Source organism: Cygnus atratus, chromosome 5 (genome assembly GCF_013377495.2).
Source record: "Cygnus atratus isolate AKBS03 ecotype Queensland, Australia chromosome 5, CAtr_DNAZoo_HiC_assembly, whole genome shotgun sequence".
NCBI classification, from domain to species: Eukaryota; Metazoa; Chordata; class Aves; order Anseriformes; family Anatidae; genus Cygnus; species Cygnus atratus.
In genome coordinates this window covers 52,996,635-53,016,134 of record NC_066366.1, presented here as the reverse complement: position 1 = coordinate 53,016,134, position 19,500 = coordinate 52,996,635, and the positions used below count along the sequence as shown (strand labels likewise).

The 19,500-nt window shown below is 35.8% G+C and overlaps 1 protein-coding gene across 5 annotated transcripts in view; it reads right to left on the bottom strand.

Annotated features, from left to right (window-relative positions):
* Nucleotides 1-19,500, bottom strand: part of EML1 (EMAP like 1) — a 122,375-nt gene that overhangs the window by 24,245 nt on the left and 78,630 nt on the right. For all 5 annotated transcript variants that reach the window (XM_035566831.1, XM_050711098.1, XM_035566830.2 and 2 more), the window contains 3 exons: nt 13,534-13,668; nt 8,370-8,398; nt 3,653-3,782 (listed from right to left, as the gene is read on the bottom strand). In XM_035566831.1, the coding sequence (XP_035422724.1) occupies nt 3,653-3,782; nt 8,370-8,398; nt 13,534-13,668 (294 nt within the window). The remainder of the gene's footprint in view (nt 1-3,652; nt 3,783-8,369; nt 8,399-13,533; nt 13,669-19,500) is intronic.

The window sequence follows — 19,500 nt, the reverse complement described above, 5'->3', positions numbered from 1 at the left end:
TATTACCAATCAGATGCATAAAAAAACGTAGAAGGGTTGCATCATATGTTATTTTTGTAGCATTTAAAAGGCAGTGGCCCAGATTTTTATGCTAGTCATATCAACGCTAATCTAAAATTAATCCAATGAACTAACTGGAATTAATCCAGAAATAATTTTCATTTAGACTGAACGTTAATTCAGCCAAATCATGTAGTTTTATTCTTATGAAGAGTCATTAGGGACTACAACTATTTTGGCTTTCCCTTTTTATGGGAACAGAGAGGAACAATATCACGGAATCTTGGCAAAACAGCAGTGTTCTAACTCAGTCAATATGGAGAAACTGGCTGTGAGAGATACATAGAAATGTCCTGAAACACCAAATATCTAATATTAAAACTACATTTGTGCACTGTTCTCCACAGCCAATGAAAACGCAGCCGAACTAAAACACCCATGTTAACTATAGGTCCTTACTGTGTGATCATGTTCTGTTATTCCTGAAACAGGAATTTAAATAACAGCTTGCTGGGTTTGTTTTTTTTGTCTTATTAAATATAATAGAAGTAGTGCTGCATACCCAAACATCAAAATATACATTCAAAACAGAGTTTTTAAGCTCCCAAACTGGAATTTTTCTGCCAAAGTTCCTTAAAATTTGACATATTCAAACCTGAAGAAGTGAAAACAACAAATATTTAGGTTATAAAATATTTACTATCAATTTCTAATCATAGAATATTGAAATTATAAAATATTTATTATCAATTTCTAATCTGTCCGTAAAGATAAGAGTTACTTTAGATTGCAGGATGCTTTACTTGTTCAAATTCATTTTTCTTTATAAAGCCAGATACCATCACCAACTGAAGTAAACAAAACTCCCCTAAGTTTAACAAAATATAAACAAGTTGATAATGAACTAGCAGTTTAAGTTAGTGTAAAAAAATTGGAAAAAAAAAGACATACATGAGGAAGAAATCTCTGGGCATAAAATATAGCCATTAAATGGAAGAGATCGCATTCTTTCAGGAAAATCTCCTTTTTCCACCATTCTTCCTGTTGGGAACAATGCTGCATTCAGTCCTATGCATGACTGCTGTTGTCAAATACTCAGTTTTTCTCTAGCAGTCTTTTATTCTCAAATTTAAACTCCTGCGGTTGATCTCTCCTTCTCCTCACAGTTTCCCACCCTCTGATTTGGTGGCTCCAACTTTGATTTGGTGAGTTGGGACTTCAGCGAACGTTATCTTGACCTTTTCCTTTCATTCAGCCTGCAGCCTTTGTGTCAAATCTGCTTGCCAAATGAGCTAGTCTCAAATGGGTCTTTGCAGATCACAGCTCCCTCCCTGGTGTCTCCAGTGCCGATGCCTCGCTCAGATTGCCCACTCCGCTCCAGCCCTGCCTCACACTTCATTATTCAGCATTTCTGTTTCTTCATGTCTGAATATATCTGATAGTCTGAAGCGTTTTTTGACTTACTCAGACAACTACTAATAAGATTGTAAAACCCCTTTATGTTTCAGCTACATAGATTAGATTTTCTTGCTTCTGTTTCTCATCATAGTCTGCTTTGCCCTTTCCATCTCTCCATCTCACCTCCAGTATCTTGTTTCTCTATGCCCATTTTTACATTATAAAGCATTTCTGGCTATAATCCCACAGCCAGGTTGATTGGTCTACTACAAAGATGTTTTCTCCTACTCCAGTTCTGATATCCTGCAAGCAAACAACTCAGCTTCTCCAATTTAACTGGAATGAATGCCGGCAGTATTGGTGTGGTTTTTTTCTCTCTTTTTCCTCAAATTATCTTACACTCCTGCCCCCACTTTATCTTCTCATCATTATAGTCTCTAAACTGGACACTATTTTACTTATTAATTTATTCCTCTTTGAGTCCTGTAGGTACCTAGACTTGTAGGCACCTAGACATAACTTTTAAGTATGCATATAATGATTTGGTTTAATTCAAAGAAAAAAAATGGAAACAAATTAGCACAGTATTTTTAGGAACATATGCTTCCTCGTCAGTAACCATTTATAGTTAGTTGAAGCATTTTATTTACTCATACCTTTTCTATTAATAGAAAACATTTGTACATGGGATTTTGCTAGGTACACAGATGCACACCTGAGAAGACATATGAATATTCAAACTAAAAATAAATGACTATTTGCCAGATGGAGAATTAAGTAAGCTTAAGTGAGAAATTAATGAAACTGAAATCACGACTTAAATCTAATTATCGTTTCTTATAACAGTCTGAAATATTAACTTCATGTCACTGCTAATGACAATCCGTTTTATGCTTTTTGCTGTTATTGTTTCAGCAAGCATCTTAACACTTTCTCTCGCATCATTCTTATGCCCTTCTTCACGGGGGACCTTACAAACCTGAAAAGACATCATTCAGTTCTGTTGTGATATACGGTGAGAACCTGCACAATGATTAGATGGTAGAATGCTGCAAGCAGTATTTATCACTGAAATCTCAACCATTTTATAACTTTGTGATGCCTTGGCTTTTTTATTTTTTGGTTTTTGTTTTAATTCATCTTTGGTTATTTCTGTATGCATCGTCTCTGCAGTTCCAGCAGAGTGGGGTTGAACCCACAAGCTCAGCTGCAATAGGAATAATAAGAATGGTTACTAAATCTGTCATTAATCTCTAGTGAATACAATGGGACTTTTGGAAACTCTGTGTGCATTCTGAAACCACACACAGTTCTATTTATACAACTTAGAAAAAGAATATTTGCAGCCTGCCTTCTTTTTTATGAAGACAAAGCAACTTCCTATTTGCAATGCTTGGGACCAAAAAAGTATTTGCTTAAAATAGAGGTCCTTGTGAAGACTTCATCTCTCTAAACATAGTGGATATTACAAATAGACTCAGATCTTTTTATGTTTATAGTTTATCTTGAATCATCTATTACATATACTGACATTAAACACAAATGAAAGGTCATTTTTTTTCCAATCAAGGATGGATTTTCTTATTACGAATTAAACTGAGACATGAAAATTTCTGTATGTGATGAAATACTGGAGGTTTTTCAAGTCAGAACTCTGTATTTATGTCTACTCAGATATTAATGGAAAATTCTGGTTGTTTGGCATTTACACTGCTTAAGCACAGTTTCAAATCTAAGTATTATGGTTTATATATGTATATGTATGTATCTTATGAATTTCATTGCTAAGTATCTATCAATTGCAATATGGTATTCAATTCAGGTCTTATTCAAGTACTGAAGTTGGTTACAGCAACTCCTATATAAGACAATGGTGCACTCTTTACAAAATACAGTTTAAAATGATAAATTACTGCTTAGAATCAGCAAAAAACCCTGAGCTTGTTTTATGCACACTATAATTAATAATCACAGGTCACTACATTTTTACAATATGCCTCATTTAATCTTTAGCTAATTAGCATGCTTCAAGCGCAACCTTCAGGCAACATTTAAGCAAAATCTTCAGCTGCCACCCTGTACTTCACAAAGTGCAGCCTCAAGAAATGAACACCTGTTTGAATGGAATGTCGCTTCACACATCACTAATGAAACAAGCCCTGTTTCTTGCTATACTCTACCTCTAAAACATATTTTAAACAGACCTTTAAGAAATGACCAATTTCCAAGTAGTCCTCCAACACCAAAAGGATACACCCATTCCAGTTTAAGCCTCTTGGCTGGTAGCTCTACTTTTGCTTCCAAATTGTAAGATTCCACTTGATCTTTGGGCATGTACATGGTAACAGGACGTCCACGAAGAAACATTTTTACGTATCCTTCCTCTATAAAAGGTCAGAACAGTTTAGAGTTACAAAAAAAAAACATCGGTGAAGAACTCCAGTGCTCCTCAATCCCTTCCCACTTAGTTTGGTGCATTACAATTACAAAATGACATGCAATCACAAACATATAAAATAAGCAGCTTATTTTTCCCTAAATCACAGTCACTAGGCAAAATTATTTTCTTCTTTTTTTTTTATTTTTAATAAAGTCCCTTTTTCCTCTCAATGTTTTGAGCAGAAGACTTAGAACTAAACAATGTCATGAAAAACTAAAAAACTGAAAGGATTGAAATTGAAACTTATTTTTGTAAAATGAATGTTGCATATTACATTTTTAAATATTAAAAATGAAGTGGAAAACATCAAAGATTACAATTAACACAGAAATGCCACTTAAAATTAATTTTATTTTTTAACCAGTATTTACAGTGGAGCATCAGCATCTAAAGTATTTTCCAACACTCAGTCGCATTCTTTGCATATCAGTGTAAAGATATCCTTTACACTTGATACAGTGTTAGAGATACATTTGAAATAAGGAACATGAACAATTAGTAAAAAGAATCATGCTGATGTACATGCAAAAAAAGATGTGTTAAGAATTACTAAACATTGAAAAGGAATGACAACATTGACAGCACGTTATAGAAAGGAAAATGACATACAGGAGAGAAGCTACAAAAACCGTATTGGCTGACAGAAGTAAACGTTTCTAGAAGAAAATACTAAAAATAATGTGTTGAACTTGGAAGAAATATTTTTGGGGGAGGAGAAGCAGGGATTAATAACAGATCTGGAAGTACTGACTTGGGGACTTCATGGGGCTTATAAAACTAGGAGATCTGGGAAATGCCATGAAGGTCTGACTAGGACTTTTGGGAACTGGCAAGGCCAAAGTGGGTGTCCTGTGAACTTCGGGTGAAGTTTGTCCAGATTCAGAACGTGCTGGCTCTTGCTGCTCCATCGGCAGATCAAGGAATTCAGCCTTGTTCTCATGCGAATCAAGCAGTTTTGGAGTCAGTGACATCTGTAGAGTTACTAGACAGAATAATCACGGGCACAAAGGAAATGGAAGGGCAAAAGTAATAAAATCATGTAAATGAAAAAAAATATACATTTTAGGACTGTTAAAATTATGCTATGAATTGTTAAGTATCATTACAAGTATACCATTAGTTTTTAGTTTGAAAACTAAGGCTTTATTTTAATTGGAAATGCATACATTAAAAATCCTGATTAAATGAATAAAAATTATTGGTTGAACAAATAAATATAGCTATGTTTTATTACCTAGACACGTGTATTCTGCCTTTACACTAATTCATTTGGGAAAGATCTACTTCACCTGTCACAGTAACATTACAGATATGGCTCTCCAAAAACCCTCCAATTTACAGAATTCAGAGATATAACGACAGCAACAGAAAACAATGCTAAAAAATTAGAACAAAAAAAATACACACAAAAAACAACAGAATAATGATGGTGACAGATGGTTGGAGCTCAAGATGAATGTTAAAATTGCCAGAATACTGGAATTGTTTTTAAAAATCTACTCTGATAGATCTGTATTGCAAAATAAACTACAGAGGGTAGAGCATTAAATAGCAGAGCATAACAGCACTATTTGTATGCGCATGCAGCATCTATTTAATGAGCTTGAAACACATGCCAATGCTACTATACTGATGCACTGGAAGTTAATAGATTTTCAGCAGTGACAACTCTTGACTGTGCTTATCAAAGGCTGGGAATGAATGAAAGTTTAATTCACTGAGCTGCTTTTCTTACTTGAAACGTCGTGGGACTCATATAACTTGCATCAAGTCATATAGAGTGGAACTACCCACATTTGACCTAGCCACTCAGAACTCCTTTTTAGAGTAAATAGGAAGAAACAGGTACTTTTACAGGAATTAATCACACTTTAAAGCAGGTGTCCAAACCCAAAGTATATAAATTATGCTTTCAGTACGCCTGTATCTCTCTACTAACTATAAAGAGGAATTTAGTATGACTAGGCAAGGCACAGAAATCTACACTGTGTAGTTATTTCTAAGTTTCGTAATATTAATTACATTTGTTCTGATTTTTGATAGTAATATAAACTTATTATGTTCCTAACCAATCTACAACCCTTTTCTTTTATTATTATAACTAAATTTTTAAGACAGCAAAGTTCAGTATGTGAAGATACAGTTGTAAAGACAGACAATCAGACTACAAAGACAGACCAATGGTGAAACTTCTAAACAAATGTATCTTTTACATCTGCAAGTTTGTAAATTCTGAAATTGTTGTTGAAAATAACAGTAAAAAATAACAGCTATTAAGAAGCTCTTAACATGAATGTTCGTAGGATCTGCAAAGCAGACACTACTGATCACAGGCATAAAATTGACAATGAATACACAGAGGTAGAAATTCTTTAAAAAACTTTGCCTCAAGAACATTTTTTTTTTTGTAGAATTTTATATCTGTTGCAAAGCTGAGAGATGCTGATTAGTGGAAAAACTGTTAGGAATAAACTATCTCTAAAAAGCAAGACAAATCTGTGATCTGTGATTATATCACAGACATAAACATGCATCAAAAATGTGCATATTTATACTGCAAATTTGCTACAGCTTTAGAAAACAATATGGTATATTTACCAAATTTAACTCTGCAATATGACATTGAGCAAAAAGCACTGATAAATTAGTTGTACGCCTAGATCTGCTTACCCAGCATTTAGAATAATCTACGCTCTACTCAATATGAAAAAGCAAGGGAAATACCAAGGCTTCTATAATCATGTTAGGCTACCAGCAAAACAGCCAACAAAGGGGCAAATTCTATATGAATTCCAGCAAAAGTGCAGAACACCATTTCAAACACAGTGAACATCCACGTGTTGCCATATAGCTCTCTCAACATAATTTTTTCTAATTCAAATTCTCCTGAAAAAAATCCACATGACTGAATTATAACCCATTCCTTTTTTAAAGTGTACCTGAGGGTTATAATTTAGTGAATTGTATAATAGATGGTGTAATATTTTTGTTCTACTCAAAGAACCAGAAACGTTTTAACATTGCAAAATGCATGCAAGTAACAAAATAGCTGTTCAGACATCAAGCTTTTATCACGCTAGCACCATTTTGCTTCGAGAGCTATGAGGTTTTGGAAGTGAAGCCTACCTTTGCAGTGTGTCACACGGCGCTTCCCTTGTGATTACAGAGACAGAGACAGAAGGGCTAGATAAAGATGTGTTTGAGTACAACAGTCTCACTAAATACCTGCTCTATGGGCTGTCCAGTGTTATTCTGTTGGAGGCTACCCTGTTTCTTGTAAAACCCTGACCCATACTCCATTCAGTAGGTTGGCTAATTAAAGTCAAAACCCTTTTTCCTCCAGCTAGTGGCTCTGTTTAGTTCCTCTATCATTAAAATACCAATTGACGCTTCATTATTCAACTGCATGCTAAAAGTAACTAAAATATCACGTATAACTTTTAGAAATCATTAATTTCAGTAGGAATTTTGTCCATCTGAGAAGAATAGAAGTAGTGACACATATTTAATTACTGATTTTTATCTACTGGGAAAGCGTCAGAAGAAAAATTATTCCAAACACCTTTGCTTACATGGTGCAAGAGAAGATGAAATGTAATACAATTATATATTCTGTGTGAATCAGAAACTTTCTCTTTTTTAAAACAACTGTTTTCAAGAAAGGGAGGTGGATTATGATTGTATTGTCACAAAAGATTTAAGCCCTTAGTTTTATATATTACTGAGTTCAAAATCAGCTACACTAAATCTTGAAGTACAGTTTAAGAGCTTTGTTGGATGCTGATCAATCAGCTTGATAAACAAGGGATTTTCTCCTTCAGCTTATTATATGCTTACTGTTACAGAACTATAAACGAGAATATGATAAATTTGACAAGTCAACAGTTTTTTCCCCTTCCTTTTTTATAAGGAAGGTTTTATTTTAATTCTGTTTTTTTTTCAGGACAAAAATAACTTATCTATACTATTTAGTTTTGTATCTTCATCGAGGACAAGAACGAATTCTTTCACTTATACCTCCTATTTTGTTTTTGAAATCTTGTTATGTAGACAATAAATAAGGAGGAAAAAAATGTGATTTTCAAATTAAAGATAGATTTCCAAGCTTAGCTACAAAACACCATCTTTATTTGTGATTTGATAAATATTATTAGAAGGCATTGGGACAGATGTGGAATTCTTAAAAGGGAGCAATCAAGTACAGTTAATAACTAAGTTAACATGACAGTGTCATAGCTGGAATGTAGCAAATGCTTTAATTAACAAAACTTTAATACTGCTTTGAAAGGAAAGACATATTTGGTGTAAGTCACGGCCTTTTTCTTCTGTCTTCTTACAAAGAATCCGAACTGTAAAATAAACCTATTGGGCCAACAAAAACTGGAGCAAACTGCTCAACTTTTCTTTTAAAAAAATCATTAGTAGCCTGTACGTATCATGCTTAGAGGCCCAACACCATTTCCTGGACGTTCACAGATAAAATCCATTATGTTATCACAGTTTTCTGTTTTAAAATTTCAAAAGTTCTTACCTGCACTGAACATTGGTTCCTTGGGTTTGCTGTGAAAATAATGAAGAAATTTCCGTGTTACAAAGCTTATACAGTCTCCACATGTAGAGCCATAAATATAATAAAAAATAAAAACATGGAAAATATTAAATAAATAAATTTGAGTTATTTACAATGTAAATCCCTAACCAGACAAAAATATAAACAGCATTCAGCGTGGCTCCTTGATGACAGATACCAACACCTTTTTTTATCATTCAATTCTCCTTCCGTTCTCACAACTAGGGATTTTCTCCTACTGCCAGATCCTCTTCTCCTGCTCTGTGATTTAAGGAGCAAAACAAAGTTTGAATGGTGCTTTTCCAAAGAGTTAACATAAGACACAGAACTGCCCAATGGGTTCCAGGTGAATGACAGTATTTGATAAAACCCAGGAAATACACCCATCATTATTAAAGCATCTTCTTTCTCAATGTAGTGCCTGGAAGACAAGCTAAAATCAGTTTGTCTTTTTGTCCTCAGAAAACCATTTGGGAAAACTTGAGGGGAAAATACATGAAACGTGGAGAAGAGAGAGAAAAGGTGAGTAACCACGTGGATAGTACTACCTCACAAAAAAAAAAAAAAAAAAAAAAAAAAAAACTCTTCCAAGAAATGCCAGTAGTTTGTTTTCTTTATCCTTTGCCCGTCTATAACTAAGCTTGAGAAATGTTGTTTCTGACAAAACATAAAGGGGACATGAAACATTTGTTTTCCTACCAGTTCCATTTTCTTTGTATTCAGTAAAATTTTTGAAATATCAGATTACTACTGTATGGTTCTTAGAGTGGTCCCCAAAAGGGTTGAAACGTCTCTTTACTTTAGTGGGGAAATGCATGAGAAGGATGAAGCATTCACAGAGCTTTGAAATGCCATCTCCACATCAGATCCTAGACTGCAGTGGACAGATAAAGAGCAGGTTAAAAAGAAGAAGAAATTAAACCTGCTTATTTTTGCACAGATTTTTTTTTTTTTTTTAAGTGTAAATGATTCTCTCTCTCTACAAAAGAATTCACAGCAAATAATTTTGGAGTATTTTTCCTTTTCCTTTGACTTGACATTGATAAATCAAGAATGATACATTTACTTAATGATATAACGAACCAAACTAAAAAAATCTGTTCCCATGGATATAGCAACTTCTCGTAATATGGGCCTTGGTATTAATCATGCATCAAAATTCATGCACCAAGCTGGCCTATACACAGCCAATCTACAGAAGTAGAAAGATGTGTTGCCATTGTTAACACCAAGATTAACATTTTTTTTTCTTAGGAAGATATTTATAGAAAATAAAACCTTTATGGGATGCAGCATTAGTCACAAGTGCTACAATATTTGACAGGAATCCCTAGCTCTGAATAGTCCATGCTGACTTACTCAAGCTAATGTGAAAGGCTGATTCACGACAGTGATAGAGCAAACCATGTGTACTTTTTAATTATGAAAACCCTAACCAGACACGCAGCTCAGAGCTCTGACTACTCCTTTTCCTTGTCATGAACTTGAATCACTTCCTACTTAGCTAACCCTTAAAAAGGGCTTGCCCCTTGCTCGATGATAGGGAATTGGGACACCACATAGTAGCGTGGCAGATTACAGACACTTCCCTACTAATTATTAAAGCTTCTTATAATCTCTTTCTATAGCATTATGGTTTTGCATACAACTAGTTTGAAACACAGTAATTTCATGATTGCCTTTTTATATTCCTGACATGCATTCTGCTTGAAGCTTCACCTAGAGACCAGACATAGTACAAAAAAACCCACAATAATTCTATGAGTAGTTTACGTAATACCACCTTCCTCACTCTTTCACATATACAGCTAGTTTTAGGAGGACGGCCTTACCCCCGGCATACAGAATCACACTCATTTTTCTTCTAGTCCCGTGACTCTTGCCTTATATTCTGCACAGTTGCCCAGCCTCAACAGGAAGCATGAGGAAGTCTTTACCCAGACTCTTCCACGGGATAAGGACACTCTTCAAGGAGTAGTGAGCTTTGGTTTTGAACACCCTGAGGCTGCATGTGATATAAGTCAGGTCTTCTAACTCCTGGGAAAATTCTCTAACCATACAATTATTGCTCTAATAGTGGCATCAACATCACTAGCTCCAGCTAACGCAATGTGACATGCGCTCCCAATTAGTTCCTTTGGAAACTTGCACATTACTTAAGGATTGCGTCACTTGTACATGGAGCCTCCTCCTTGACTCCAAATTAAGTGATTTCTAATCAATGCTGTTGCTCAACCATCTGTGGCCCAACACCTGCAGAATTACACAACCATCAGGTTTCTGTTAGATTAGTATGAAAAAATTTAAATTGTGTCGGGAGCACCTTGATCAACCTTAAACCAGAAACAAAACAAGTCTGTCAATAACCATTATTTACATCAATGCTCTTCTCTCTCAGCTATTTTGGAATTAATCTTTTAAAATGTACAGTACCACACTACGTAGCTGCTAGAAGTCATATCCTTTCTTCACTGAGATAGTCAACTACCCCATTAATATTCTCATCTCATTTCTTTAGTAGCTTTAATATTAAACTGATTTCAGATAATTAGCACCTTATGCATGAAGCAAGAAGTCAGGGATGTCTTTAAAAAAGAGATCTTGCAAAAGAGTGTAATTTTTTATGTATCTTCCATTTCACAATACAGATCAAATTCTAAATTTTGGGAACTTGATCTAATGAAATTTTTTGTACAAAATAAAATACACAGAGAAAGGACACTGCTGGATTAGCGTATATTCATTAATATGTTATTGAGAAACTATAATAATTCGGAAAAGTAATGAAAATTCACCATTGGCAGGTGTACTTCCTGCTCATATTCCAGAAACAAGAGTCTTTCCATCTAATTATACAAATTTAAGTTTTTTTAACAAAAAGTTTCTACGCGATATTTGTTTTATTTATAAAAGGTGGGGTTTCCTGAATGAATGAGGTCACAATGTAAGGACTGTTGCTATAACTGGATATGTATACAGAGGGAATGCAAAATTCAAAAGTAAAAATTCAGTCTTAGAAAATGCAATTAGCTTTGCAAGATCAACACAGAAAAAAGCAGCTCCTTGTTAATAAATTCACTGAGATAATCTAGCAGCATAAAGTTATGCAATGTTGCAACAATTCATAGAATTTCCAGTGGAAACTAACAGCAAACTTTTACCATCTCAGCAGCCCCTCCACTGGTGGTTGGTTTTTTTTTTTTATTTGTTTTTCTGGTTTTGTTTTGTCGTCATCCTCCCCACCCCAAATGTTGTCTTCAGGCTCATTTGCTCCTGAGAGTGTTGATAGCTTTTTTTTTTTTTTTCTTTTCCCCCCTTTAGTGGTATTCTATCAGATACGTCCAGATATACAATTTCTGTGCTAGAAGGTTGTGAAATATTTAGTAACGGCTTTGTCCAAGTTGGCACATGCAGAAAGAGATATCACTCCTAAGTAATCCAATAAAAGATTGATTTTCATGTAAACAGTAGTATTTAGGTATTATTTACAGTTAATTGCTACAGCGTGGTTGTGTTGTTTTTTTTTTTTCAATTATATATCGTACTTTTGGGAAATTTAAAGTCTAATACAAAATACTTATAAACAAATACAAAACCACACCTATTCAGTACCATTGCGGCATTCTCATCTCTTCAAAACACACTTCCCTCCCCCAAAAAGTTATCTGTTGTTTATAATTATTTTACCCCCAAAAAATTTAAAATAATCATACTTTGAAATAAAGTCAAATTTCCAAATGTAACAGAACGCCCAGTCTTGTAGAATTCTGACAGTTTATAAAAGCACTTGCATAGATGCACAATGCCAAGTGGATCTTACACTGGGTAAATGTTTAGTTTATATAAATAATTACATCTTCCTTGGATACAATTTTATAATCTTTTCTCTGACGGTATTCTTAATTTTTCCACTATTTGCATAATTAGCTAAGCCTCCAACAAAGTCTCTTAAACTTTGCATACTCGCAGGCTTGCTTCATAGCTGAAAACTTAAGGCAGGAAACAAACTAGTAGTAATTCAATCACCCAAACTTAGGCTGCCCATTAGTTCACAGCAACAGTCAATCCCCACATGAAGGGAAGATGCCAAAGGGATTAAAGGCAGAAGTTTTGTGCCACACCATTGGCTCATGAGCAACCCAATGACTCATATGAAGGCAACGATGCACAGACAGAGCAGGTGAATTACAGTATTATGTGATCTTCATTAACAGTGTGTCTCTATGGTCACATCATCTGGGATATTGCGAAACCGCATCATCACCACCACTTTTTACATAGGAAACTGGAACAGGGCAGAGATCAAGTGAAATGGCCACGACTAAAGCCTGTCTAGGAAATACGGAAAAGAGCCAATTGGCCAATACAGTGACTTCACCACAAACAATGAATCATGCATTTCTTCAAGACCATCCTAGTCTGCAACTCCTGGACAACACATTCTCCTTTCCATTGACTGCTGGCAGTACAGAGTATCTCTGGTGCTTCTCAGAGGTATGCGTCGCTTTATTCTGCTACTTTGGATAATGCCTGCATGCAAGCCTCTCCCTCTTTCTCATTACTCTGACTGAAGTAATTATTGCTTGAAGGTTAGCTGGGTGCCATTCTACATGCGTGAGGTGGTGAGTGATTGCTTTTGCATCACTTATTTTCATTTCTGTCTTTGCTTTTTTTTTTTTTCTTACTCTTTCCTTCACCTATTAAACCACCATTATCTTGACCCATGAGTTTTTCCTCATTTTTCTCTTCCTATTATCTCCTCCCATACCACTGGGGGGGGGCAGTGAGCAAGTGGCTGCCTGGTGCTTAGCCAACAGCCAGTAACTCGCAGCACTTACCAGGCTAAGGGAAACCACTGAGATAATGGAAAAAAAAGCATGCTTAACAATTACGAACTTTTCAGGGGGGAACTCTATGTACTCACATAATTGATAGTCTGGAACCAAGGCAAATAAATTTCACCTAAATTTGAAAAAAATGCTTTAAAGTGTTTTTAAAAATATGTATTTTTGTCCAACTGTCGGAGATTTAACCTGAAATTTTCAATATTAGCTGAACTGAACAAACAAGTGTCATTGTTAGGGCAGAAGGCAGAGAAAAGAGACAGCCGTTTAAGTACCATTACCTTTCGCTGTTCTTTTTACCACTAGATGAGCTGCTGGTGGATCCAGTGCGGTTGCGACTCCCTTTGGAATCTCCATAGCTTTCCCTCCGGCCTCCCGGGGACACACGCTCAGTTGAACTGGTTCTCTTAACAGTGCTAATAAAAAAGGGGAGTGAGTTTTATAGCAGGACTTGTAAAAGCACATATTTTATGACAAATATTTCAGAGATATGTATCAAGTAGAAAGCTGACCACAATATAACTGTTTTTAATCAAAATTCGATGTATTAAAGACCCTACATAGGAGTTTCGTAGAGTACCTGGTGCAACAAACTAACATACTGCTTTTGTCCCATCATAAGACAGCAGATAGGCCACACCAACATCAGACTAATCTGTAATATCTACTTTCCATGTCACATTTCAAATCTTCGAATACTACTCTATGCTTCTGGACTTTTGGATTCTCCCAAGAAGGGAAAGATGTAAAGAGAAAACTTATTATCCAGCACCTGCAGACTACAGAAAGTGCCAAGAGTAGGTCAAAATTTGAGCACTAGCAAGCTAACTTTGTATCCACACTCAAAATCATTTATGCAGTGGTTCAAATTAGTTTTAACATTCCACAGAGTAAAGCTAATGAAAAAGTGCAGGTTAGCTCTCTGTTCGCTTGTCAAAAAATGTATGCTTCCAAATCACATGTATGAATAGATTATATTCCCCACAATCCCTAACAAGGGGTTTCCCAAAGGTTTAAATCTTCCTCTTCAACCATGCTTTCAGCAAAGATACCTAACAGGAGCCTGTTGCATGTCTTATGGCACCCCTCAGACAACCACCTCTCTCTGACTGAGCACCATCAGCCAAAACAGTAGCAGGATTATCTAGTAAAGAGAAACCCGCCCAGAGCATATACGAGGTAAGAGACAAATTATTGTGGCTTTTCATTAGTTCAAACCACTTTTTTCTAAATTAGTGCTTCCTAGCAAGGGAGGGGAGCACATTAAGAGTGAGCTGGGCTATGCTTTTCACTTTGTTCCACTCCCTGGGAAGCGGAGAGGAACAAGCAGCAGCAGCTGGACCAAGACAGGAATCCCTTCCACAGCAGCAGTTGGGCAGGACTCAGTGTTAGGGTCTCTATTTCCCCCACCCCAGCCCTCTACTGTTTTACCTCCTCTAAAGATCAGAGCAGGAACATCCCCTTTACCCATTATATTCCCACAACTAAACCTTCAGCAGCTCTCTTGCCTCAAATACCACGGACACTGATGATCGCTTCCAAGCCCACACTTCAATACTCACACACCTCTCCCCAGATCCCAACCACAACCCACCCCTCCACACGAAAATTTCAGTCCTTTCTGTTCCTGCCCCTTCAAGTCCCGGTCAGTCCTTTCACCGCCTCCAGCCCCCTTTACCTTTGTACACCCACAAGGGTGGTCTGCTTACCACAAGGCTCACCTCAGGCATCTTCGAGGACTATTCCCTGCCTCCCCCTAAAAAACATCCCTCCTGTATTACCTCCGTCAGCTCTTCAGACTGTCCCACTTCATGCATAGTGTGGAAAGAAAACAGTGAGGCACTGACTCTTCATAAATAAAGGAAATGAGATGGACTTTTCTGTTCAGTCAAAATACACTCAGCTTATCTACTGTGCAACAATTGATATATATATATTTTTTTTTTTTTTCAGTATATTCCTGTTCCTTTAGGGCTTTTTACCAGTGAGGTGGGGAATACCTATTCCTCAGTTCATCAGAAATGATGGAACAACTGAGCCAGAGTCTCTCTGCAAAGCAACCACTTTTCTGAGAGGAAGCCCCCATCCACAGCAACCTCTGCAGAGCAGAGGCATCTTATGATGCATCTCAGGTAGCTTCACAAAAATCTTTCTGGATCATGCAGTGGTAGAATGGATGCTCGATGCTGCATTTTTATGTTAAAAACAAGCATCATTCAGAATGATTAAGCTGAAAAAAATAAATTTCTGTGGAGAGAGAGACTTAAGAGAGCAAACAGAATGCTACACACAGGGAAAGACTGAAAATTTCATGGAAGAAGCAAAAAGGCAGTGATAAGCATTTAAATATGTTGTCACTTCAGGAATTAGTGTTTCCTAAGCTAGCCTAAGACTTTTCAAGTCATCTCAATGTCAAATGCATGGGGAAAAAAAAAACACCCTCTTCTGATAAATTAAATAATATACTGCAAGCACTTAACTCTGCCTCTCATCATCCCACGTAATACTTCTCCAGTTTAACATAAAAGAAGCCCTGATACCGAAAATACTCCACATAAGATATCTCCATTAGCGTAAGTCCTTCCACTAGATTATGCACACTACTGCAAAAACTTCCACTTGTGATTTTGTAGGATCAAGCCTTTCTTTCTCTGGTTAAGGAAAAGATGTCAAAACAAGAGGCAATATCAGCCTACACTGAAATTAAATTAAGGAAATCACCAAATTATGCTAATATTAGAAACGCTGTAGCAATTGTTGAAGCAATTTTAAGCTAATTTAATGTTGCTTGGGGTTTTATTTTTATAGCTATCAACATTCAAAAGATGAATGGATGGATAAAAAATGAATGGGACTAAAGCTTGAACGTGTAATGCTATCTTCTTACTGAAGAAGTCTCATATCAGTAGAAAACCTACTTCTACCACAACAGATGAAAAAAATCTTTTAAGCTCTTTTATTACCATTAGTGATTAAACTAATTAGTAAAGCCACCTTCTGACAGATTTTATTTTACACTTTCAACACCACCAACAAAAGCCCAGGGAGAAGCATTAGCAGGTGATCAGGAAGAGGATCACAGCCAGATGTTTTGATTCCATTACATTAACTCAGTTTAGGCATAAACACATTTTCGTAGCTACAGAGTTGAACACCAACTATTTGTATCCATCGCTACAGCAGATACACTGTCACCTGAGAGAGAATTTTAAATGATAGGAAATATTTGTTTAACTTCCGGGGCTATAAGAGTGTAACTGGATTCCAGAATTTGGCTTTCAGATTAGTGATACAAAAGGAGAGGCATTTGCAAAATTTTTTAAAAGATAACATTTGTTAACACAATTTTTAACTTAAAGCAATGTGATTTAATGAAATATCATTTTAGTAAAAGTGTTGTTAGCATAGGAGAACAGAGATATTGTATCTGAAACTATCGTCTAAGTATAGCAATGCACTTATCTTGACAAGAAGTTTTAAATTTACTTCTGAAAATGTTAAAAATGGGAATAATAATTACAGTTAAGTTCTACCACGTTAATGCTGCTACTAAAACAGCCGCTTTCTATGTGTCGAACCAGAACAGAAAGGAAAAACAACTGAGCTTCAACACTACAAAGCTATTAAGGATCCCTCACCTTAGAGCAGGCTTTTTCAGTTTGCATGCATTGAGAAGATTCACAGACCTGCTTAATCCAGATCGAGAGGTGCGTAAACAAAGCAGAATAAAAAGTGAATGCAACAATAAAACATGGAAACAAGACATATAAAACAAACTTACGTTAAAAGACATAATCACATGCATTCAAGATATGAAGCCACGTGCGAGAGTAAACAACGCAGCGCTTATTGACTCGGATAGATGTTTGATCATTTCAAACCATACATTTCAGAACACCAATGTATCTTGGAATGACAAAATCTTAGCAATGCTCTAAATACACTGACCATTTTACAAGCTACTAAAGAAAAAGAAAAATCAAAGAGGCTATCCGAGGAAAACAGACAGATGATCCGGCTAGAAGACAAAAGACTATTTAAAAAAAGCAATGGTAAACACAAGAACAGAAATCCTCATCCATCCATACACATAAACACACACCACTGCGCAGCTTGTTTCAAATGGTTGCATCACTGAATTGCAGAGAGCAAATCTGGCCAATATATACAGAAATATTTATACACACACACGCATATAAATATGTTTAATTAACAGATATTGGGGGGGAAAATTAAAGCTTTCTAATAAATACATAAAAATAGTGCACAATGCTCTTAGACAGTAGCCAACAATATTAATATTTTGAAACTTGTCTAGCACTCTTTCTGACCCTCATTTAAATCAATTAGAATAAATTCAGGAATAATATACGATTTTAATTTCATTATGCCTTTGAGCAAAGCACACTAATAACTTTAATTGTTCAAGATATAGTGAAGTGGCATAATAGTTTGCCACTTGAAGTTCAATGGAGAGGGTTTTTTTTTTTAATTTATATTCATTTTATTTAAAAACATTTTCTTTGAGAGTGTTAAACAGAAGACTAAATTGGAGGTTTGATACAGAGTGTGTGTGTGTGCCAGTTACAAATCATTGTTGCCCCCAGAACAGAATGTAGAACATTAATTCCAGGAGACTGAACAATTTCCTAGGGGCCATGTGTTTAGAGTTTAGAAGAACAGGAATTCATCATATTAAAGTATTTTATTCTCCCTACAAACAAAGCTTTTTTATGTTTTCTTTGTTCCAGTTTCTTCCTTTTGATCTCCATTGTCAGAGTTTTGCAGCATTGTAATGCTTTACAATCTGCTCAAGAAGAAAGAATGACTGATTGTCTCTTTTTGAAAGGGAAAGTATATGCTAGCCTACGGTCTGCATCAGCATCCCTACTGGGAAAGGTACTGTCTGCATTCTCCTCCCTTACTTTTTTTTTTTTTTTTTTTTTTTTTTTCCTTTTTCCCCTTCAACTATTGGAAACAAAGCTATTCTAGATGAGTCACAAAAACCTAGATTTTAATAGGGAACACAAAACATTACTACTGTGTGCTGGACACATTCCAAAGGCAAATTTAGTGTTAAGCAATGAACTTCAAGCCACATTACATCTGAAAGGAAGAGTGCTGGGGGAAGGGAAAGTTCTGTTCACGATACAAAAAGACCAACTTATTTTGAATGAAATTTCCAAATAATTATCCTACGCATAAAGTTCAAAATAAAAATATGGCAGTGTATAAAAAACTGGTACACAAAATAGCTTAATTCCTGACTTTCACAGCATACACTAAACACGTGAAATTTAAAATCAAATTCCCTGAGATGAGTTTCTTTGTGAAGACGACTTTCAGACACTTTACAAAGACAGGCAATTCTTGATTATCTGTGTCAGGTGATTATCCAGTCCATCACTAAATCACTTCAGTTCCGCAGCAGCCAGCTTGCGCCTGGCAGCTGTGTAGCTTTGCAGCACATCCTAGTGCTGGATCAGAATTTTTGATCCCAGTATCACCAGCATCACCAGGTTTTCTGTTTTGCACTGCATTATTGCTGTGTATTTTTATCATCTGATTGACCTGTGTCTTGTATTTTTTCCTATTCAGGTTATTTCATTCCTTCCTCAACTTGGATAATTGGGTTTTGGCTATATAAGAGCTGAATGCTGAAGGGGGTTTGGTGCCCTCAGTTCTAATTGAAGTCAGAGTCAGTTGAGGTTACTCAACACTTTACAAGATCTGGTTCTAATTAACACATTAGGCCTTATAACAACCTACTGATACCCAGAGATGCACACTTTACATATGGAAAACCCATATGCATAGAGGTTAAGTGATTTGCATAAGGTCATTGAGGGAATGTGGCAGAATTTGAATAAAAACTCTGCTAGTTCCACCCTTTCAGCCTCAAGCCTTTTTTTTTTTTTTTATTCTTATCTGCAATTTCATATTCCTGCCAGAAGAAGTCATTTCCATTTCAGATATTAAATGGGAAATCAGAAAATGTAGTGAACTCTGAACTGCATCTCCTTGGTAATCCAGCAAAGAGGATGAACAGTATACCAACCTGCGGGTTCAAATGAGTTAACCAATACATTTAAATAGAGCTATTGTATGAAATGAGATTGTGTGTGTAGACTTATTGATAAGTACACCTATTCCTAAGCAACGGAATGTATGGATGCACACTTGATCCCCACAGAGATTATTTGCATGTATTTATACAAATATGCATTACATGCTGTTTCAAGGGACAG